Source organism: Myxocyprinus asiaticus, chromosome 29 (assembly GCF_019703515.2).
Source record: "Myxocyprinus asiaticus isolate MX2 ecotype Aquarium Trade chromosome 29, UBuf_Myxa_2, whole genome shotgun sequence".
In the NCBI taxonomy this organism is placed as follows: domain Eukaryota; kingdom Metazoa; phylum Chordata; class Actinopteri; order Cypriniformes; family Catostomidae; genus Myxocyprinus; species Myxocyprinus asiaticus.
Window position 1 is genome coordinate 20,046,382 of NC_059372.1, and position 21,418 is coordinate 20,067,799.

Sequence of the window (21,418 nt, forward strand, 5' to 3'; positions counted from 1 at the left end):
GCTTAGCGTCTTGCACCGATGGAAGTCCGGGGCTTTAGGACCCTGCGGACTCACAATCATTGGAACGAATGGCACCTGTTGCGTTCAAAGGGAAGCCGGGAGGCCAATGCGGCTGGTCGCGTGAAACCACTGCGCGCTTGGTTGACCCAATACCTCAAGAAACTCGAAGTTACAGAGTAACGACATCCGTCCATCGACTCAGCACAGCTCAAAACAAACAGTTTCAGGTATTTTTCTACCTTCTGGAAGCAGTAGCCTATCTGATTAATTTACCTCATTAGAGGTAAACGTTGAAGATTAAATTAAATACGTGCTTTATTCATTTCGACTTAAAATGTTTCCAGTACATGTGAGACATGTTTCGGGTTTTGTCCATCATGTCTGTTGTCACTGATATCTAACCTCCTTGACTTGGTTTATCTTCCTTGACTTGAGCGCGTTTTATATTATTGTATTTTTAAAGACTCGTGTTATGGTTATTAGCCAGAATATTTGGCTTATGAGGCTCTTTATAGACTACACATGGGAGGTTGTGAGGCTTTAAATCCTTATAGTACTGTAAAGATTTTAATTTATAATCTATGCGTTACACTTCCTTATTTATTCAGATAAGTTTCGTTTGGTTGTCATGATGCGTGTCATCAACACATTTATTTCCCCTTTTTGAGGTAGTGCTTGTCGTTTCAGGTCAACGATTTACGAAAGCTTGTCAAAGTATTCACTGGGGGAAAATGCAATTTAAACAAGTACTTGTACATCACAATGTGTTAATGTAACAACAGAATGTCCGGTTAAACGCATTACCTTCCTGTATTCATGTAGAAGAACCCGTTTTGGGTTGAGTGGTTGTGAAAGTCTGGACACCTACGCAGATGAACAGCACAAGTTGTCTGACTGTTACTGTTGGCCAATGCAGGTCTTGTGATTTGTGCTACAGATGTTTTTAATAGACTGGTGCCATGAGCACTGTGGAAGTCAATGCTGTGAAGCATCAATTACAACTGATTTATTTAAAACCCATTGTGGAATTTTTTTTCATCACATTTCCCTGTCTGAAAATAGTAAATAACTTTGAAGTTAAGAGATATAATAATGCTTTGTTATTCTTACATACACCAGTCCTCTCTCAACGGATGACCCACTATGGCATGAATGTGATTCTCATGCCCCTTGTCCGAATTGAGATGCGAACCATGTCATGTTCAGTTAGTTAGATCGGAGGCGACGTGTCATTGTTGTGAAGTTTGTTTATGCAAAGCCTGCAACGTCACCCATTAAACGTAGTGGGAGTGTGCAGTGAGCCACCTGCTGCCACGTGGATCCAGCAGGTTGAAGGAAGATCAGGTGCATAAAGGTGTTTGTTGTCAGGTGAGGTTTGTTTGCTTTGTTGCCATGCTCCACGTGAGAGTCCACAGTGTAGACTTTACCTGCTAATTAGAAGTGAGGCATGGCCTGTCTTGTTGGGGAGCATGTGACGTTGGTGAACACAACAGATTTGTGCCGCAGTGGATATTTAAAGGTCGTTAAAAGGGATTGTTCACCCAAAAATGAACATTCTGTGATCGTTTACTCATGTCATTCACATTAATGTCAATCCAGACAGTTATGGCTTTCTTCTGTGAAACACCAAAGAAAAAGCTTTGAAGAATGTTTCCATAAAACAGAAGTGAATGGTGACTAGGAGCTGTAAAGCCCCTAAAAAATAAACAAATAAATAAATAAAAAAGAGAACCTTATAAAAGCATAATAAAAGTAGTCTTTATGACTTATGCACTATATTCAAAGTCTTTGGAAGCCATATGGTGATGATGTGTGAGGAACAGAATGAATTTTAAGTTATTAACTGACAATATTGCCTTAAAATTCTTGCTTTACAGCTATGATCACTGTTCACTTTCAATATATGGAAATGAGCAGCATGACCATTCTGCTAGACACTGGCAAGAAAAAATATGTGAACCCTTTGGAAGTAGCTCTTTTTCTGCGATGTGTGCCCTTTAAGTCATCTTGGCTGGATGGCCACTTCTACTAGGAGTACTAAATCATTTACATTTATAGACAGTGTGTCTAACTGTGGACAGATAAATATCTAAGCTCTTCAAGATAACTTTGTAACCCTTTCCAGCTTTATGCAAAGGAACCATTCTTGATCATAGATCTTTTTGAGAAGATTTTGCGAGGCATGGTCCATGTCAGCAGATGCTTCTTGTGAATAACAAACTCAAAACATTTGAGTTCTTTTTATAAGTCAGAGTAGCTCTAACCCACACTTACAATCTTGTTTCATTAGTTGGATGCCAGTTTAACCAACTCTTGACTCTATTTAGCTTTTGTTGATGTCTTAAGCCTAGGGGTTCACATACTTTTTCCAGCCTACACTGTGAATGTTTGAATGATCTATTCAATATGTACAAGAACAAAACAATTTGTGTGTTATTAGTTAAAACAGATTGTGTATGTTCATTATTGTAACTTAGATCAATTGATAGATTTAACAAACCAGAATTTTCATACCATTCCTCTGCGAGTAATGTTTGATCTTTAATTTCACAGGTGTTTAGTTCAACCAACAAAATGCGTCTGAGGCGACGAATGTCCCCCCTGAAGCTTGCTGTTCTGGGGGGAACGCTTTTCATGGTGGTTCTGGTGGTGCTCCAGAGGGATGTTGGCAGTGCTTCACTTCAGGATCCCTGGCTGCGAGATCTCTCTGACAAAAAGGAGAAAGTTTTTGAGATTGTTCGGGGGGCAGTCAATAATTTTGCTTTCCAAATTGGAGCCCCTCAGCCCCTATCGGTGGAGCTACAACCCACCATTAACCAAAACTGCCCCTCGGGCTTCTACACGCAAGTAGAACTGAAACCATGGATGGAGAGACCTCCACAGGACCCTCAGAGCCTCGGAGCTGATGGCAAAGCTTTCCAAAAAGACAGCATGTCTCCAGAGGAGGAGAAGGAAAAAGAGGAGGGCATGACCAGGCACTGCTTTAACCAGTTTGCCAGTGACCGGATCTCCCTGCACCGCAGTCTTGGAGATGACACCCGCCCGCCTGAGTAAGAATGGGCTTATTGTTTGGCACCATGAGAAAATGCAGAATACGAACAATTAGTTCAATTCAACAACCTATCCAGCATAATAATGATTCCCTTCACAGAATTAAAGGGATTGTTTATGCAAAATGAAAATTCTCTCATTATTTACTCACCCTCATGCCATCCCAGATATGTATGACTTTCCTCCTTCTGCTGAACTCAAAGATTTTTAGAAGAATATTTCAGCTCAGTTGGTCCATACAATGCAAGTGAATGGTGACCAGACCTTCTAAACTCCAAAAATCACATAAATGCCATGTAAAAGTAATCCATATAACTCCAGTGGTTTAATCCATATCTCCAAAAGCAATATGATTGGTGTGGTTGAGAAACAGATCAATATAAAAGTCTTTTTTGGCCTTAATGTGATTTTTGGACCTTCTAAGGTCTGGTCACCATTCACTTGCATTGTAAGGACAAAGATAGCTGTGATTATTCTTCAAAAAATCTTTGTATATCCTTTAAAGAGAGTTCACTCACAAATTGAAATTCTATCATCATTTACTCACTCACATGTTGTTCCAAACACTCTTTCTTGCTCTCTTTCATGGAATGCAAAAGATGTTTACCATTGATTATTTTTTCCATACAATGAAAGTGAATGGTGACTTGAGGCTAATATTTTGCCTAAACATCTCCTTGGTTTTCCTAAAAAGAAAGAAAATCATCTGGGTTTGGAACAACATGAGTGAGTTAATGATGTAGTTTTCATTTTCGGGTCTTATGTCTTATGGGCAGCACTCATTGCCTGCTTTCTAATGTTTGCTGGCAGTTTACATAACTCTAATTTATGATGATCCATTTTATTTGTCAATACAAGTTCTAAGGATTGGACTTGTTGATTTAAGGGCATGGACTGAGGCTGTATAAATGCTGGCCAAACATTCATTGTAGATTAGAATTTTTACTGTTCTGCGGCTCAAGCAATTTTCTAATCAGACCTTCACCTGTTGCATTTCAGATGCTTCTAAAGTAGGTGGAGGCATTATGTTTCCAGTTTTATCTAATCATATTTGTATTCTGTTCTGAATAACAGGCAATAAGAAACTCATTTTTATACTTCTGCAAAATACTTGGCAACATGTTTAAACTTGTTGGGTTTAGGAATTGTGTTTTAAGAGTATTACTTTCCACATTTTGATCAAACTTTTAATGGATTTTATTTATACAGCACCTTTCCAAAGCTCAAGGTTGTGGGATAAGATTTAAGCTGAAGTGTGTAATTTGTTCACCCCTTGGGGTGCAGAATTGCAAAAATAATGACTATTGATTTCCCAAACACGAGCATCCCAACTGGCCCAACATCGTAATATTGACTCAACCACTGGCTTAAGTTTGGGCTGAGATTGAAAAAGTATTTTAACAAATATTACACACTTCACCTTCTATTTTAAGTAATTGAGAGTACAGTGTATTTTCGATATGATTTCAGTATTTCACCATACATCTCTTACAGGTGTGTCGAGCGAAAGTTTCGCCGCTGTCCTCCTCTTCCGACCACAAGTGTGATCATTGTTTTCCACAACGAGGCGTGGTCAACACTTTTACGTACCGTGTACAGTGTGCTGCACACCTCCCCGGCAGTTTTCCTTAAGGAAATCATAATGGTGGATGATGCCAGCACAGCAGGTGGGCACGGCTTTATCACTTTATGTCCTGTAAAAATTAACCATGCTCTTGAGGTGAGAGGCATCAATGCTAACCCCCTGTTAACACTGTACAAAGTTGTGCTACATTTTAAGCCTGGCCTATAAGTACAATGTATTTTACATACATTTATGACACTTGCATGGCAAAGCATTTAAAATAATCATTATTGGTGTGCAAATATCATATGCTTGAAAATTACATTTTATTTGATATATTTTATTGTGTAAGGGTCATGAAACTTTTAGCTGAATTTTAGTTTCTTGACTAAGTTTTTTTTGGTTGACGTTAACTTAAGATTGTTTTTATGTTTAAAGTAATATTCCGGGTTCAGTACAAGTTAAGGTCAATCGACAGCATTTGTGGCATAATGGTATCACAAAAAATTATTTAGACTCATTCTTATTTAGACTTTAAACTCGATGTAATATGAACTAACAATTAACAATTGTGTTTTTATCCACTAACATTAACCAAGATTAATAAATTCTGTTAAAAAATATTGTTCATTCGTGATAGCTAATGCATTAAATAATGTTAACAAACTGAACCTTATTGGAAAGTGTTACCAAATTTTCTGAGGTAATGAGATATTCATCAGAATTTTCTGATCATATGTTTAATGGAAACAAAGTAAATAGATGTCAAATTTAGCGCTAGTGATAAGATAAAGGAAATGTGTCAGCTCGCTTGAACTGTCTCACCACAGGAAATGTTAGAGTGCAACGTGCACTGAAGTTCAGTTTTTATTTTTAGATACAGAAATATGTCACGTTGAGCAATTGTCAATAAAAGTTACGGTTGACTTGAGACAGAATTTTTAACAACTGTTATGTATCCTTAAAGCTGAAGTGTGTAATTTTTTTTCAATTTTGTTAAAATACTTTCTCTTATCCCAGCTCAATATGCAGAGACAACTATAAGTAAGCCAAGTGTGGACAGTGTGGCTCTGTCGCCATCAAAACATTGCTCAGTTTGTTTCAGGATCCTGACCAGCCTGACATGGTAACTGTCAGTATGTTTACATACACCTTCAAAGTTCGATTTCAGTCAGACTTAAGGTCTTTGCACACCAGAGGCAACGCGATAATGCGAAACGCGTTGCGGACAAATGGCTTTTCACATTAAAAGCGAGGTGAATGATTGCTGTTAACACATTCACGCCTTTACAATAGGTGGCGCTAATCGACAAGCAATTTTACTACGGTACGGTAGTTGGAGCAAAGCACCTTTCAGCTGGTCTGCTGTTCGCCCATCACAAGTGACGAGCTACTTAAGTTTGCAAAACCACCATGATATCGCAATCCAAAAGACAAGCAAATTCTCTAACGTGCAGATTGAAAAAAGAAAACCCGTTTCTCTACAAGCTGTAGTATTGGTGATGAGTTTGTTGTTGATTAGTTTGTCTAGAAAGAAAATATTCAAGACACTTCACAAGCTATTTCAGTTCAACTGCTGGACAAGTTGACTGACTGTTTTATCATGTGTACACTGTCTGAGGGGTGATTAGAATGATTCAAATGCGAAGAATAATATTAACGCTTAAAACAGTGTAAATTGGAACAATACTAATTATATGCCACTGCCACACATACTGTATATACCTGTTATGTACATTTGTTTAAAATCACTGTGTGATGCACATGTAATGACTGTAAAAAACAAAACAAAAACATCCAAATGTTATCAATTGGAACAGTGCTGATTGTGTCTTATTGCCATGTTACATCTACTTGTTGCTCAAAACCCTGCATGTTACGATTAATAGTGACGACATTTAAACGCTTCAACGGTCTGTATAATGCAAGCAAAAGGTTTTCTTCCTTGAGTTCCTTCAGTGTTTTAATGTCAAAACAGCTTTCTGTGCTTTAGCGCCACTGGTTGCGCTGAATCTGGGAACCACAGTGGCTCCTCCTGACATCCAAAGCCTATGTTTTACCGGACCGAGTATTTAATTGCCAGGCAAAAAAACAAAAAAAAAACCTTGCTTTGTCGGCACATGAATGTTCGTTCCACCTGTGAATGACTTTGTTGGAATCCATTGTTTTTATTCAAAATGTTAATCTTAAAGGGTTCACCCAAAAATGATAATTCTCTCACTTACTCACATTCCCAGGTGTGTATGACTGACTTTTCTTTCCTGAACACAAAGATTTTTAGAAGAATATTTCAGCTCTGTAGGTCCATACAATGCAAGTGAATGGGTACCAAAATTTAAAAGCGCCAAAAAGCACATAAAGGCCCAGTAGAAGTAATTCATAAGACTCCAGTGATTAAATCCATGTTTTCAGAAGTGATATGATAGGTCTGGGTGAGAAACAGATCAGTATTTATTTTCACAATAAATTCTCCTCCCTGCCCAATAGGTGGTGATCTGCAAAAAGAATGTGAATTGCCAAAAACCAAAGAAGAAAGTGAAAGTGGAGATTGATAGTAAAAAAAAAAAGAGGAGAAAAAAAAGGACTTGAATATTAATCTGTTTCTCACCCACAATAATCATATATCTTTTGATAGATATGGATTAAACCACTGGAGTCATATGGATTACTTTAATGGTGACTTCATGTGCTTTTGGAGCTTCAAAAATGTTGTTCATTTTTTTCCTTTTAAGCCAGTTTGTCTTTTAAATGTCATGTAAACGCTTTATTTGTCTTCGGTGGCTAAACCAATGCCGGGACCATCTGTTTTCCGACCAATGGCAGACAAGGCGAATGTTTGGAAAAACCTGTTTAAATTAATTTTAGCAATTCCTTTTGGTGATGGTAGTGGCACAGAAATGACACTTTAAACAATCATCCCCCTATAAAAGGTCTATATTCTTAGGTGATCTAAAAAGCATTTTCACAGTCTGAAACTCTGGTTTTTGTAGTTTGAGAAGCTCTTTGGTGGTTTAGACATGATCTTCTTTATTCTTGTGTGTTCCTGCAGACCACCTACAAGGTAAACTGGATGAGTACGTGAAGTCACTGAAGATCGTGAAGGTTGTGCGTCAGCCAGAGAGGAAGGGTCTCATCACGGCGAGGCTCCTTGGGGCCAGCAAAGCTCAGGGGGAAATCCTCACCTTCCTGGATGCCCACTGTACGCATTGCATCACACTTAAGAATGGCCCTGCCCAGTTTTTACAATTGCATTTTCACAAGACATTCCAGTTTCTGTTTGCACATAATTTAACAACTCAGTCTTGTTCTATGTGTGGCTGAATAGATTAGTGTGCATAAGTGGTTTTTCAGGAACACAGGAATGCACAGATTCACAGGCGCACAAGAATGATCTGGGAGCGGTTCTTGTCATTTGTAAAATTATGAGGGTGTGACAAAGAGGCTAGTATGTGATCACACTGAGCCTTGTATGCAACATGCATGACTTAAGCATTGAGGCCAAGAAATGTGACGCCTGATGCTTTGTTTCTAATATTTTACCTTCCGTGAAATATGGTGCATCAAGCCAGCGTAAATGAAAATATGCAACTCAAAGCCTTAAGTCATTTTTTTTTCCTGCTAATGATCTCTCTTGTTGTTAAAGGTGAGTGCTTCCATGGCTGGCTTGAGCCGCTCCTTGCTCGTATTGTTGAGGAACCTACTGCGGTGGTGAGCCCCGAAATCACATCCATTGATTTAAACACCTTCCAGTTCCACAAGCCCGTGGCAACTGCGCGTGCCCACAACAGAGGAAATTTCGACTGGAGTCTCACATTTGGCTGGGAGGGAATTCCAGACTATGAAAATGCTAAACGCAAAGATGAGACCTACCCAGTAAAGTGAGTTATGCATTCTTTTTAACCCTCAATTTAAAGGAGTCATGACATGCCTTCTTATTTTAATTAGAGCTGTCTGAATTAACGCGTTAACGCATTAAGTTTTCTTAATTGCAATTAACGTATTTACCGTTAATCAGGGTTGGGGAGTAATGGAATACATGTAACGGGATTACGTATTTAAAATACAAAATATAAGTAACCGTATTCCACTACAGTTACAATTGTAATCATTGGTAATTAGAATACAGTTACATTCAAAAAGTATTTTGATTACTGAAGAGATTACTTTGCATTTTATTGTCATTTGTTTCATTTAATATTTAGTCCTTTCAGATGGAAAACATTTATACATATAAATGATGCGATTCAAAGTGCATTTGAACAGCGGTGAAACACTTTCTTATGATGTGTTACATTCATACGAGCAGACAGAGAAGTACGTTTGAAGCAGAAGAAATAGAAATAAACCTTGTGTAAATTGTCAGCTTTACGCTAAGCTAAAATGCTATTTCTAGCCATTTTACATGCACATGTTACCAGGCACGATCATATTTTATCAAGAAAATTCACGTTGGATAATTTCTTTTTTTCTAGTAAGACCTTTGATATTAGGGCAAAAATCGTATTCTTGATGACAATTTTTGTATTGTTTTCCTGTAAAAATATCTAAAATCCTTAACTAGATCAGTTAGATTGATCTTGTTTTAGAAACAACACTGCGTAAGATATTTAGGTTTTTCAGAGAATGTATTTTTAACATGTATTTTGTCTTACTGTATTGGCAGAGTTTTTATAGTCAAAACAAGTGAACAAATCTACTAGTGCTGAAAAAGTAATCTAAAGTATTTAGAATACGTTACTGACCTTGAATAATCTAACGGAATTACATTTTACAACATGTATTCTGTAATCTGTAGTGGAATACATTTCAGAAGTAACCCTCCCAACCCTGCCGTTAATACAGCAAAACCAGCATAACCACTTGTTGAGAAGGGCGGAATTTTTGCGATGTTTCCACCCAGAGTCATTACGCTGATGCACATTTCGCTAGTAGAGCGTACAAGCTTAGCATAAAATAGCATAATGAAGTGGTCCCATAGATATTCTATGGACGGTACTGTCATAACTGGTGTTTTAGGGCTACTTGGTTGTAACACACTAGTTGACGGTAACACTCTCTCCTTTGATAGAGGTTCTTATTGAAGTAAATAATATAATCTCTGCACAAACAAACAGTGCTTCTGTGATAAAATGGAGAAAGGACCTCTTATTGCTATTTGATGAACAAAACCAGCTCAGATGGGTGATAGGCTGAAAAATACTTTATTTCTATGTAAGGCGCATTTTAATTACCACAGAAGCATGTCAAGTCTTAACCATCACCAAAACACAGAATGAGATGTTTTTGTTTTTGGCTTCACAATCGCTGTAACAAAGAGGATGGCCACAGTCTACCGGCAGATTAATATTTTGTAGGATTTGAGTTTAATCCTACCATTACAATGAAAATGCAACAAGTGGGGACTAGTTTTTTCAATTAGTCAACCTTCCATTTAGACTTTGGGAAAAGTTTAATATTACTTGAATTGGTGCTATTTTAGTGCATTTCTATCTTTTATACTGTGGAAGGCTTTATTTGGAAAATGTTAATAAAGCATTATATTGTTATATTTTGTTGTGTTCTTTCCTAAGAAGGAAATAAATGCATTTTGATAAGTATTATATAGTGTCAAATTTAAAGGAAATAAATGCATTTTGACAAAAGTGTATATATAGTGTCAAATTTCAGCACTTTCCATATTTGCAATTTAATCGCGATTACAAAAAATTATGTGATTAATTGCTATTAAAAAAAATGTTTTGTGACTGGTTAAGTGCTCATGAAAAAGATGTTTTTAGCCGTTTTTTGAAGACAGAAAGTGAGTCAGCTTCACGGATGGAGTTGGGAAGGTCATTCCACCAACGTGGTATGATGAAGCCAAAGGTCCGGGAAAGTATTTTGGTGCCTCTTGTGTTGGTACAACAAGGCGGCATTCCTTAGCCATGTTGTGTGGCCTGTTCAGAGAGGAAGAGTCTTATCTTCCTGATATTGTAGAGTGTAAATCTACATAATCTTGCGGTCTTTGAGATGTGGTCTGAAATTTAGTTTATCGATGGTTACCCCTAGATTTATGACCATTTTGAAAGGCGTTACTGTAGTTGCACCCAGCTGCATGGTGGTGATGTGTTCAACAGTAAGGTTGGCTGGAAAGACAAGGAGTTCAGTCTTGGCTGGGTTAAGTTGCAGGTGGTGTTCCTTCATCCAGGCCGAGATGTCTGCCAGGCAGGCAGAGATTCGAGCAGTCACTGTGGTGTTGTTGGGCTTGAAAGACAAATAGTTGCGTGTTATCAGCGTAGCAGTGGTAAGAGAAACCGTGTGCCTGAATGATGGGTCCCAGTGATGTTGTGTATATAGAGAAGAGAAGTGGCACAAGCAATGAACCCTGAGGTACCCCAGTAAGTAGCTGATGTGGCTTGGACACCTCACCTCTCCAGGCCACCTTGAAGGACCTACCTGAGAGATAGGAATTAAACCAATCAAGCACAGTTCCTGTGATGCCCAGTGAACAGAGGGTGGAGAGTAAGATCTGATGGTTGACTTTGTCGAAGGCTGCAGAAAGGTCCAGTAGAATCGGGATGGATGATCTGGATTCAGCTTTCGCCTGTCTCAGTGACAGACAGCAGGGTAGTCTCGGTGGATTGTCCACTTTTGAAGCCTGACTGATTGTCATCCAGCAGCTTGTTCTGTGAGAGATAGGCAGATATTTGATTGAAAACTGGCCTTTCAAGTATTTGTGCCATGAATGGGATGAGAGAGACTGGTCTGTAGTGTTCCATTTGTGTGGGGTTAAATGCGGGTTTCTTCAGCAGCGGGGTTACTCGAGCCTGCTTAAATGTAGTGGGAAAAGTGCCAGTAAGTAGAGATGTGTTAATTATGTGTGTGGGTGCAGGTAGGACGGATGGAGAGATGGCCTGGAGAAGGTGGGAAGGAATGGAGTCTAGGGAACAGGTGGTGGGGTGGTTGGAGAGGAGGAGTTTAGAGACCTCAGTGTCAGTCATAGAACATAGAGGCGTTGCATACAGGAGATGGGTGTTTGACAGGGTGAGGTGCTGATGGTTGTAACCTTATTAGTAAAAAAATGTGGCGAAGAAATCTGCTGTCAGTGATGTGTCAGGTGGTGGAGGAAGAGGACAGAGAAGTGTGTTGAATGTTCTAAACAAGCTGCAAGTGTCTGGTGCTGTTGATCTTGTTCTGGTAGTAGGAAGTTTTTGCAGATTTAACGTTATCTGAATAAGTTGCAAGCAGAGACTTATACTTGCCTAGATCTGCTTGATCTTTAGATTTCAGTCCGATGTTCACGAAGGACGTCAGAAAGCCTGGGGTTGGGTAGTGTAGTATGTGCTGGCCTTGAGGAGAGAGGACAGATGTCATCTAGACAGGTTGTTAACGTAGAGCTTAGTGTATCTGTAGCAGTGTTTACATCAAGGGTGGAAAATACATTTTGTGTGGGAAGAGAGGTAGAGACAGCAGTGAAAAGGCATGTGGGTGAAAGAGAACGGAGGTTACGGCAAAAGGAAACCAAAGGTGGAGTCTGTTTTAATGTAGATGGGAGAGTCATGTTGAATTGAACAAAGTAGTGATCAGAGACATGTAAAGGAGTAATGAGAATATATTGGTCCTTGCTATAGGTTAAATAAAAATTCTAAACGAATAAACAATGTTTGAAAATGTTATGCTTAAATTTCACTGACAGCAGTTACACTCAATAACTTAAAGCTACACTATGTATCTAAAAAAAAAAAAATGTTATTAATGAGAGAGTGCAACAAAAATCCATCTTCCAAACCATGTATTTACCCAAATACACTTTGATAAACCTATAATAATGATTTATGTTTACAGCTGAACGAGAAAAATTGACCATGGATCATTCAAAACGGCAAACCTCCAGGGAATCACTGGTTGTAAAAACAAAGAAACCCTGAACAGAGCAGAGTCTGCAAGCAAAAAGGGAAAGCGGCAGTCCGTAATAAAACCCGAATCAACATTGGCTTGGCTTTTCAGATGTGGCGATAACTCGGAGATCTGAAAGGATTTAAAAGCGACCCAGAGATTTTTTTTTTTTGTGTGTGTGTAGTGAAATACAATAATTATACTGTAATCGGTGCAGAACTTTTCACTGGCTAGCACACTTTTCACTTTTTCTTTGTAACAGTAATCATTTATATAAATAAATCCTTTAGTCCTAGGCTTGCTAAGGACATGTGAGTCTTGAAATTATGTTGACCACTGTTTGGTAACTATGACAATCTATATATTAGTTATTACCGTGGTCTAATTGGCCAGAATATCCTGCAATTATAAAAACTTTACAACGTTTGACCTCATCAGATTTGCAATCGTTATGTCTAATGTTAACGAACATTGCCTAACTTTTGTAACGTCATTTAATTTCAAAACATCAATGTTTCCAATAAGTCAAAACAACAGCATATATGGCACTTATCTGCTCAGATGACATGTTTTCAAATATCCGTCTTTTCCTTTCTTTCGTTATTTATTTGTCCATTCGCTCTGATAAGATGTCCTGTATCCGTGTGTACAGCGGTGCCTCGAACCACATTCATCCATGCAGAGGAGCAGAGCTGAACCACAACCAAAACAATGTTCTTCCACAAGATGCATGCAGACTTATTTTTTAACCGCTAGAGGGCCAAAAGTTACATAGTGTAGCTTTAATATTAGAATTCTTCATCCCATAATTTATTACATTAGCCATTTATTTTGAACTGATTTATGCTTTTTCTTTCTATTTAACAAATGTTTATTTTGTCTGGGAGAAGCAGATATATGATCTGATGATATAACACTGGTTGATTAATTTACAAAGTTATCGATACTTTAGTGTAGGCTACATGTTGTGTACACACACTGTGTTTTTGATGGAACTTGCTGTAAATATTAGAATGTTACATTGTTGAGAATTGATAGTTATTGTTACTTTACCTTGATATTAGGTGGTTTGGTATGGGAATGCTTGGAATTTTCACCTTTGTGTTCCTAAGACCTGGACTTTTATGAATGGGATTCTTATGAATGAGATTACTTGATTGGTTGTATCAAGTTTCTTTTGAGTATTAAATGAACAGCTTTAATTTCTTAGATTGCCATGACCACATATTTAAAATGATTACTGATATTTTATTTCTCCTAGGCTAATTTAAGGTAAACTAGTGTAATTCACTAATAAAGGATTATTCTGGGTTCAATACAGTTTAATCTCAATCAGCAGCAATTGTGGCATAATGTTGATTACCACAACATTGTCTCTCTTCTTTAAAAATGAAGCAAAGATTTAGGTTACAGTGAAGCACCTAAATTTGAAGTGAATGGGGCAAATGTTTCGAGGGTTTCACAGCAGAAGTGTGACACTTATAATTTTATAAAAGTTACACATTTATTCTTCTGTTAAAACGTGTGTATAACTTATCTTCACAAGTATTAACTATAGACAAACAACAATGTGCTTTAAGCTAACAACACATTATAATCTGTCATGTCTTTTTCGAACACATCCCATTTAAACCTTCACAGTGCTGTGGAAAAGTAAGTTAACCCTTGGATTTAATTACTAGTAAATCTTTCTTTGGCAGCAGTAATCTCAACTAAGCATTTCTGGTAGCTGCGGATTAGACCTGCACACGTTCAGAAGGAATTTTGGACCATTCTTCCCCACAGAATTGCTTCAGCTCAGCTATATTCTTAGAATGTCTGGTGTGAACGGCTCTCTTGAGGTCATTCCACAGCATCTCTATTGGGTTAAGGTCTGGGCTCTGATTGGGCCACTCCAAAAGGTGGATTATCTTTTTTTTTTTTTTTTTTTTTTTAAGCCATTCTGTAGTGGGTTTACTTCGATGTTTAGAGTCATTGTCTGTTGCATCACCCAGCTTCTACTCCGCTTCAGCTGGCGCACAGCCACCCTGACATTATTCTGTCATTATTATTATATGTTGATAAACTTGCTAATTCATTTTTCCCTCGATGCTTCTTTGGGGCCTGGAACGCTTGCCATCAAAGCAGCCCCAAATCATGATGCTCCCTCCACCGTATTTCACCGTTGGGATGATTTTTTTCATGTTCGTATACGGTGCCCTTTTTACGCTACACATGGTGCTGTGTGTTCTTCCCAAACAATTCAACCTTAGTTTCATCAGTTCATAAACAAAAATTCCCAGTAGCGTTGTGGAGTGTCAAGGTAGTCAAGGCAAACTTCAGGCATGCAGCAATGTTTTTGTTGGAAAGCAAAACATTCCTTTGTGGTATCCTGCCATAGCCACCATGCCTGTTTAATGTTTTCTGTATATTAGACTCATGAACAGAGATGTTAACCAGTTCCAATTATTACTTCATGTCTTTAGCTGTCACTCTAGGATTCTTTTTTACTTCATTTAGCATTCTGTGTGTGTCCTTTGAGTCATCTTGGCTGAACGGCTACTTCTAGGGAGAGTAGCCACAGTAGCTATTAAATCATTTCCATTTATAGACCGTTTGTATAACTGTGGACAGATGAATATTTAAGCTTTTCAAGATAACTTTGTTACCCTTTCAGCTTTATGCAAAGCAACAATTCTTGATCGCAGCTCTTCTGAGATCTTTTTTTTTTTTTTTGCGAGGCATGGTCCACATCAGCAGATGCTTCTTGTGAATAGCAAACTCAAAATATTTGAGTGCTTTTTATAAGTCAAAGTAGCTCTAACCCACACCTTCAATCTCGTTTCAATTGGATGACAGGTTTGCCAACTCCTGACTCTAATTTGCTTTTGTTGATGTCATTAGCCTTGAGGTTCACATATTTTTTCCAACCTATGCTGTTTTTTGTTTTTTTACCCAATTTGGAATGCCCAATTCCCTATGCGCTTTTAAGTCCTCATGGTTGTGTAGTGATTCGCCTCAATCCGGGTGGTGGAGGAAGAATCTCAGTTGCCTCCATGTCTGAGACTGCCAACCCATGCATCTTATCACATGGCTTGTTGAGCACGTTGCCATGGAGACATAGCGCGTGTGGAGGCTTCATGCCATCCGCAGCATCCATGCTTAACTCGCCACGTGCACCACAAAGAACGAACCACATTATAGCGACCACGAGAAGGTTACCCCACGTGACTCTACCCTCCCTAGCAACCGGGCCAATTTGGTTGCTTAGGAGACCTGGCTGGAGTCACTCAGCACGCCCTGGGATTCGAACTGGCGAACTCCAGGGGTGGTAGCCAGTGTATTTTACCATCAAGCTACCCAGGCCCCCCAATGCTCTGAATGTTTGAATGATGTATTCAATATCTACAAGAACAATACAATTTGTATGTTATTAGTTAAAACATTTTACATCTACATCTGGCAGATGCTTTTATCCAAAGCGACTTACAGTGCCCTTATTACAGGGACAATCCACCTGGAGCAACCTGGATTTAAGTGCCTTGCTCAAGGACACAATGGTGGTGGCTGTGGAGATTGAACCAACAACCTTCTGCTTACCAGTTCAGTGCTTTAGTCCACTACACCACCACCACTCCTCAAAACAGATTGTTTGTTCATAATTGTAATTTAGATGATCAATCTAGGTTAAAACAAATTTATACATAAATGCAGATAATTCCAAAGGGTTCACATACTTTATCTTGCTGCTGTATTTGAGCTGTAAAGTTGTTTAAATTGTCATTATTTACAGTTGTTTTAGGGTTTGTGGGCATAACATCATGGCAATAAAGTTATAAAATTGGATATAAATTTACACAGAAAAGGTAAGCGATTTTATCACACTAAATCATGTTAACACGCATATAGTTTACGTCTTGTGGCTATACTTTTGAAAACGGTGAGTATATTAATGTTTACGGATTTTCACCTCCATTAAGTGTCTCGCTGTAACCCAGATTTTTGCTTTTTTAATGAAAAATGACAAGTCGAAATTAAGTTTTATGGTAATCAACATTATGCAACAAATGCTGTCTTTTGCGCTTAACTTGTATTGAATCCGGAATATTCCTTTTAAGAGGCTACAGTTCCAGCTCTTTCATTCTATGTGTTTCTGTTTTCCCTTTCAGAACTCCCACATTTGCCGGTGGTTTATTCTCCATATCCAAGGCCTACTTTGAGAAAATTGGAACCTATGATGACAAGATGGAGATATGGGGTGGTGAAAATGTGGAGATGTCCTTCAGGGTTAGTTCTTGCTCTCCAGTCTTCAACTTTCTCCCATCCATCTTGTCACTTTGCATCTGTATTAATGAACCATCAATACAAGATTGCCTATTTTGCTTAAAGGGATATTCCACCCAAAAATTACAATTCTGTAATTTACTTAACCTCATATTGTTCTGAACCCAGATGACTTTCTTCCATGAAACAAGAAAATTAGATATTAGGCAGAATGACTGCCTCAGTCACCATTCACTTTCATTGTATGGAAAAAAGATGTAATGAAAGTGAATGGTGACTGAGGGTAACATTCTCAGGGGTCCCACGTGTCCTGGAAAACCTGGAATATTGCAATGCAGTTTTCCAGTCATGGGATAACTCATGAAAAATTTGAAATACTTAAATGTCCTGGGAAATAATTATTTGTCCTGAAAAATGTTTTTGTATAATAGAACTGCTAAAAAGGTTTTTGTTACATGCACAAAAACATGGTAATGATGGGTACTTGGAATAGCAGTCAAATACACACAATCGTATTGTTTTGTCACTGCCGGCAGCTGCACATTGTGAAACGTCAGTGGGTAACTGTGATGAATGAATCCCTGTCACATACTTTCTCTGCTCATCTGCTGTCATCTCTGCTTTGCTTCGACAAAATAGTTTGTATTGATATAGTACAAAAGAAAAAAAATTTCATTACAGCATTGCTGTTGTGTTAACCACAGTTAGAAACTTTAGACAAGGATGATGGTCGGATCACTTTTTTTTATATATATTTTCCACCTGAGTTGGTAGTGTGATGATTCAGCCTTCACACCTCGGGATGTGAATTAATTTTCAATAATTCAATGAACGGAGGTTGCTTGTACCGTGTTTATCACATGTAGTATGCGGAAGACACGGACAAAATCACAGAATCTGCTACATAAAAATGGCATTAGCTATTAAACACAGAATGTCATGGAATGACACATTTGAACAAATTAATGTTTGAATGCAAAATTAATCAAATTAAAACTGTGATATTTCCTAGTGTGGTAAATCACAAACTTTTGCAGTTTAATTGAATAAAGATATAATCTGTAAGTGATGCACGCTTCAGAATGAATGCATGAAAACAGCCGCACATACACTGAAAACACCTCATCATGATCATCGTGTGTGCTCGTGTTTGTGTGTGAGAGATGACAGAGCAGAGCAGTCTGAAGTGCACAGCACATACAGACTATGTATTTATTTACTTAAATCACAGTTTTATGGGGATTAATAATCACACTGGGCCATGTAGCGAGCTGCTTATCTGGAGGTGAGAAACTACCATTCAAAACACTCCATAACGCCAAAATAAAAGTTTTTTTTTATCTATTTTTTTATTTTTTATTTTTTTTAATGGACGCATGCTTTTTTCCTTAAATATTACACTTGTTAGGCACATAAAATGTCCTGGAAAATTGTGCCTTGAAAAGAGTGGGAATACTGAATTCTGTCTAACTTTTGTGTTCCATGAAAGGAAAAAAAAAATCAAATTGGTTTGAAACAACATTAGGGACAGAATTTTCATTTTAAGGTGAACTATCCCTTCAAGTTTGTATGTGTGTTTTGAAATGTCAGGTGTGGCAGTGTGGTGGACAATTGGAGATAATCCCCTGCTCAGTTGTGGGTCATGTCTTCCGCACAAAGAGTCCTCACACCTTTCCTAAAGGTACAGAGGTCATAACACGTAACCAGGTGCGCCTGGCTGAGGTGTGGATGGATGAATACAAGCATATTTACTACCGACGCAGCCAAAGTGCAGCTAAAATGGCTAAAGATGTAAGAACAACATTCACTTTGTAGACCGTTGAAATTAGCCCAGAATATAAAGCATTAACCTTTTGTTTGTGGTTATGAATCTGAGGCTATTTGCAAAGGCCTAAGAACAATTGCTGACTTTGTTTCCTGCATGGTTATTTAGAAAAACTATGGTGATATATCTGACCGTCTGAATCTCAGAGAAAGCTTACAGTGCAAGAATTTTTCTTGGTACCTCACCAATGTCTACCCGGAGGCCTTTGTACCTGATCTGACCCCTGTCAAGTTTGGAGCAGTAAGTCATTGTTGACACACAACATTCATGATAATATTACATTATTAAAGCCTAGCCTGGAGCTAATCATTCATTTTAATCGGATGTTTTCATGTGTAGCTCAAAAACCTAGGATCACAGCATTGTCTGGATGTTGGAGAGAATAACAGTGGTGGAAAGCCTGTGATTATGTACATATGTCACAACATGGGTGGCAATCAGGTATGGCAAGTGTTGTCATAATGACATTGATATTGTAAGTGGATTTGTATACATGAGTTACATGTATTTTTGTTTGCCTGTGGATGTTCTTTAACAATGGTCCAATAGAACAGAGATTCATATCGATGTGTCTTTTTCCCCAGTACTTTGAATATACATCACATAATGAGCTGCGGCATAATATAGGAAAGCAACTCTGCCTGCATGCAACTCCATATCCAGAGCAAGTGAAGATTGATCTCTGTACATTAAAGGGCAAAGGCAGTAGTTTGAGTCCTGAACAAGAGTGGGTGTTTACAGAAGTGAGTGTCCTGTCACAGCACATCAGCTACTGAACTATTTTTTTTCTTCATTTCTTCTGTTTGCGTTCTATTTTCAGTTTCTGCTTTTTTTTTTTTTTTTTTTTAATTTCTTTTTTTATTAGTACTTCCTGTGTTGGTTTGGAGAGAAATCCCTTACAGTCCTTTTTTTTTTTTTTTTTTTTTTTTCAAAAAAAGTATTTGGACAATGTTTGAATTTGCATTTATAGAACAAAATATCAAACCAAGTGGAATTTATTTTAAACAAATATAGCACAAACACCATTTTCAACATTAAACAGAGAAAAGTTTGTTAGGTTTCAAAGTGATGTTCAAAATTAAGACATTTTTACTTTGGGGTGAACTATCCATTTAACCTTCTACTATTTACTCTTTGCTCTTACCTCTTACTACTTTTAGGACCAACTATTGAAGAATCCCTCCTCTGAAAAGTGTCTCCACCTCAAGGGAGACCAAGTTGTAATGAGCCCTTGCAATCCAATAGACTTTCACCAGCACTGGGCTTTCAGTTGATATCTCACTCCAACCAATGGACAAGGACGTTCATTCCCATGATGAAGCACAGCAGCCATAGCTCAGGCTGATTTAAAAAAAAACTAAAAGTTGTCAGACTCACTGTAAGCCTGATCGGATGCATTGGGAGTGGATTGCATTGTTCATATTTGTTGCCTTCCAAAGACATTGTGATCGAACTTGGTTGCTCAAGATGCTCAGGAAAAGACTGTGTGGAAATCATGCACATCCACTGGATCGTTGAAGAGTGAACAATCCAGCAGCAAGATTATTTACTGAAAGCTATATATTTTGTCTTATCTGACGATGTTTACTGTTGATTTTAAAATGGTGTAGGTTTTATTTATTTTTAAAAGAACTATTTTTGGAATATTGTTAGTGTTAAAGCCAATGAGTTGCTATTCTTGCCAACGGCAGTGTGATGTTTGTATGAAGTAAATAATTTGTACATGTTGCAGGGGAATGAGGGGTTTATTTCAGAGGTAGTAATTGCCGTAAGGCTGGACTAGTTTTCAGGTCCTCAAAGCCATCAGTGTGTATGTGTTAGCAACATGTGACTACTTTCACTTGATTCTTTCAGTGTGCTGAGCTCTTTTGGGGGGAGATCTTTCTCTAAAATACATAAGCTGAACTAAAATTGTTTCCTTTTATTTCAGTTACACTTTAGATTATTATTCATCATGGATCTTGGATACATTGATTTTTAAAGAACATTTCTTTGAAAAGCTATATTAGTAATTGTAACATTTATATTCACAAATATTAGATTTTTCAATAATTAGATTTTCAAAACATGTTTTGGTTTGATTGTACTGAATGACCAGGCTATCCCATCAATGGATTTTTTTTTCTTCCTTGATGGCACGGGCATATTCCAGGATGACAATGCCAAGATTCATCTGGCTCAAATTGTGACAGAGGTTCAGGGAGCATGAGGAATCATTTTCACACATGAATTGGCCACCACAGAGTCCTGACCTTAACCCCATTGAAAGTCTTTGGGATGTGCTGGAGAAGATTTTACGGAGTGGTTCGACTTGCCCATCATCAATACAAGATCACGGACAAAAATCAGTGCAACTCTGGATGGAAATAAACATTGTGACGTTGCATAAGGTCGTTGAAACAATGCTAATGCATGCCGTAATCAAAGCTAAAGGCTGTCCAATTAAAAATTAGAGTATGCAACTTTTGCAACTTTTTTTTTTTTTTTTTTTGGTCAAGCAGTGTAATCAACTTGGTATTAACCACCACTGTCATCAAGAAACTAACTCTTCAGGTCATTTATGGTTTTACAGCATTGAGAATTATATTGAGAATTACTGTATAGTAACTACATACAGGTGCATCTCAATAAATTAGAATGTCGTGGAAAAGTTCATTTATTTCAGTAATTCAACTCAAATTGTGAAACTCGTGTATTAAATAAATTCAATGCACACAGACTGAAGTAGTTTAAGTCTTTGGTTCTTTTAATTGTGATGATTTTGGCTCACATTTAACAAAAACCCACCAATTCACTATCTCAAAAAATTAGAATATTTTGACATGCCAATCAGCTAATCAACT

General features: G+C 37.8%; 1 protein-coding gene across 1 annotated transcript; it reads left to right on the forward strand.

The window, feature by feature from the left end:
* The first annotated feature begins 74 nt into the window (after window positions 1-74).
* Window positions 75-21,146, forward strand: LOC127419604 (polypeptide N-acetylgalactosaminyltransferase 6-like). The gene is made up of 11 exons (XM_051661131.1): window positions 75-227; window positions 2,554-3,050; window positions 4,546-4,718; window positions 7,665-7,814; window positions 8,259-8,493; window positions 16,636-16,753; window positions 18,341-18,541; window positions 18,684-18,815; window positions 18,915-19,016; window positions 19,160-19,318; window positions 19,736-21,146. The coding sequence occupies exons 2-11, from the start codon at window positions 2,575-2,577 to the stop codon at window positions 19,847-19,849; spliced, it is 1,860 nt and encodes a 619-aa protein (XP_051517091.1). The 5' UTR covers window positions 75-227; window positions 2,554-2,574; the 3' UTR covers window positions 19,850-21,146.
* The last annotated feature ends 272 nt before the right edge of the window (window positions 21,147-21,418 follow it).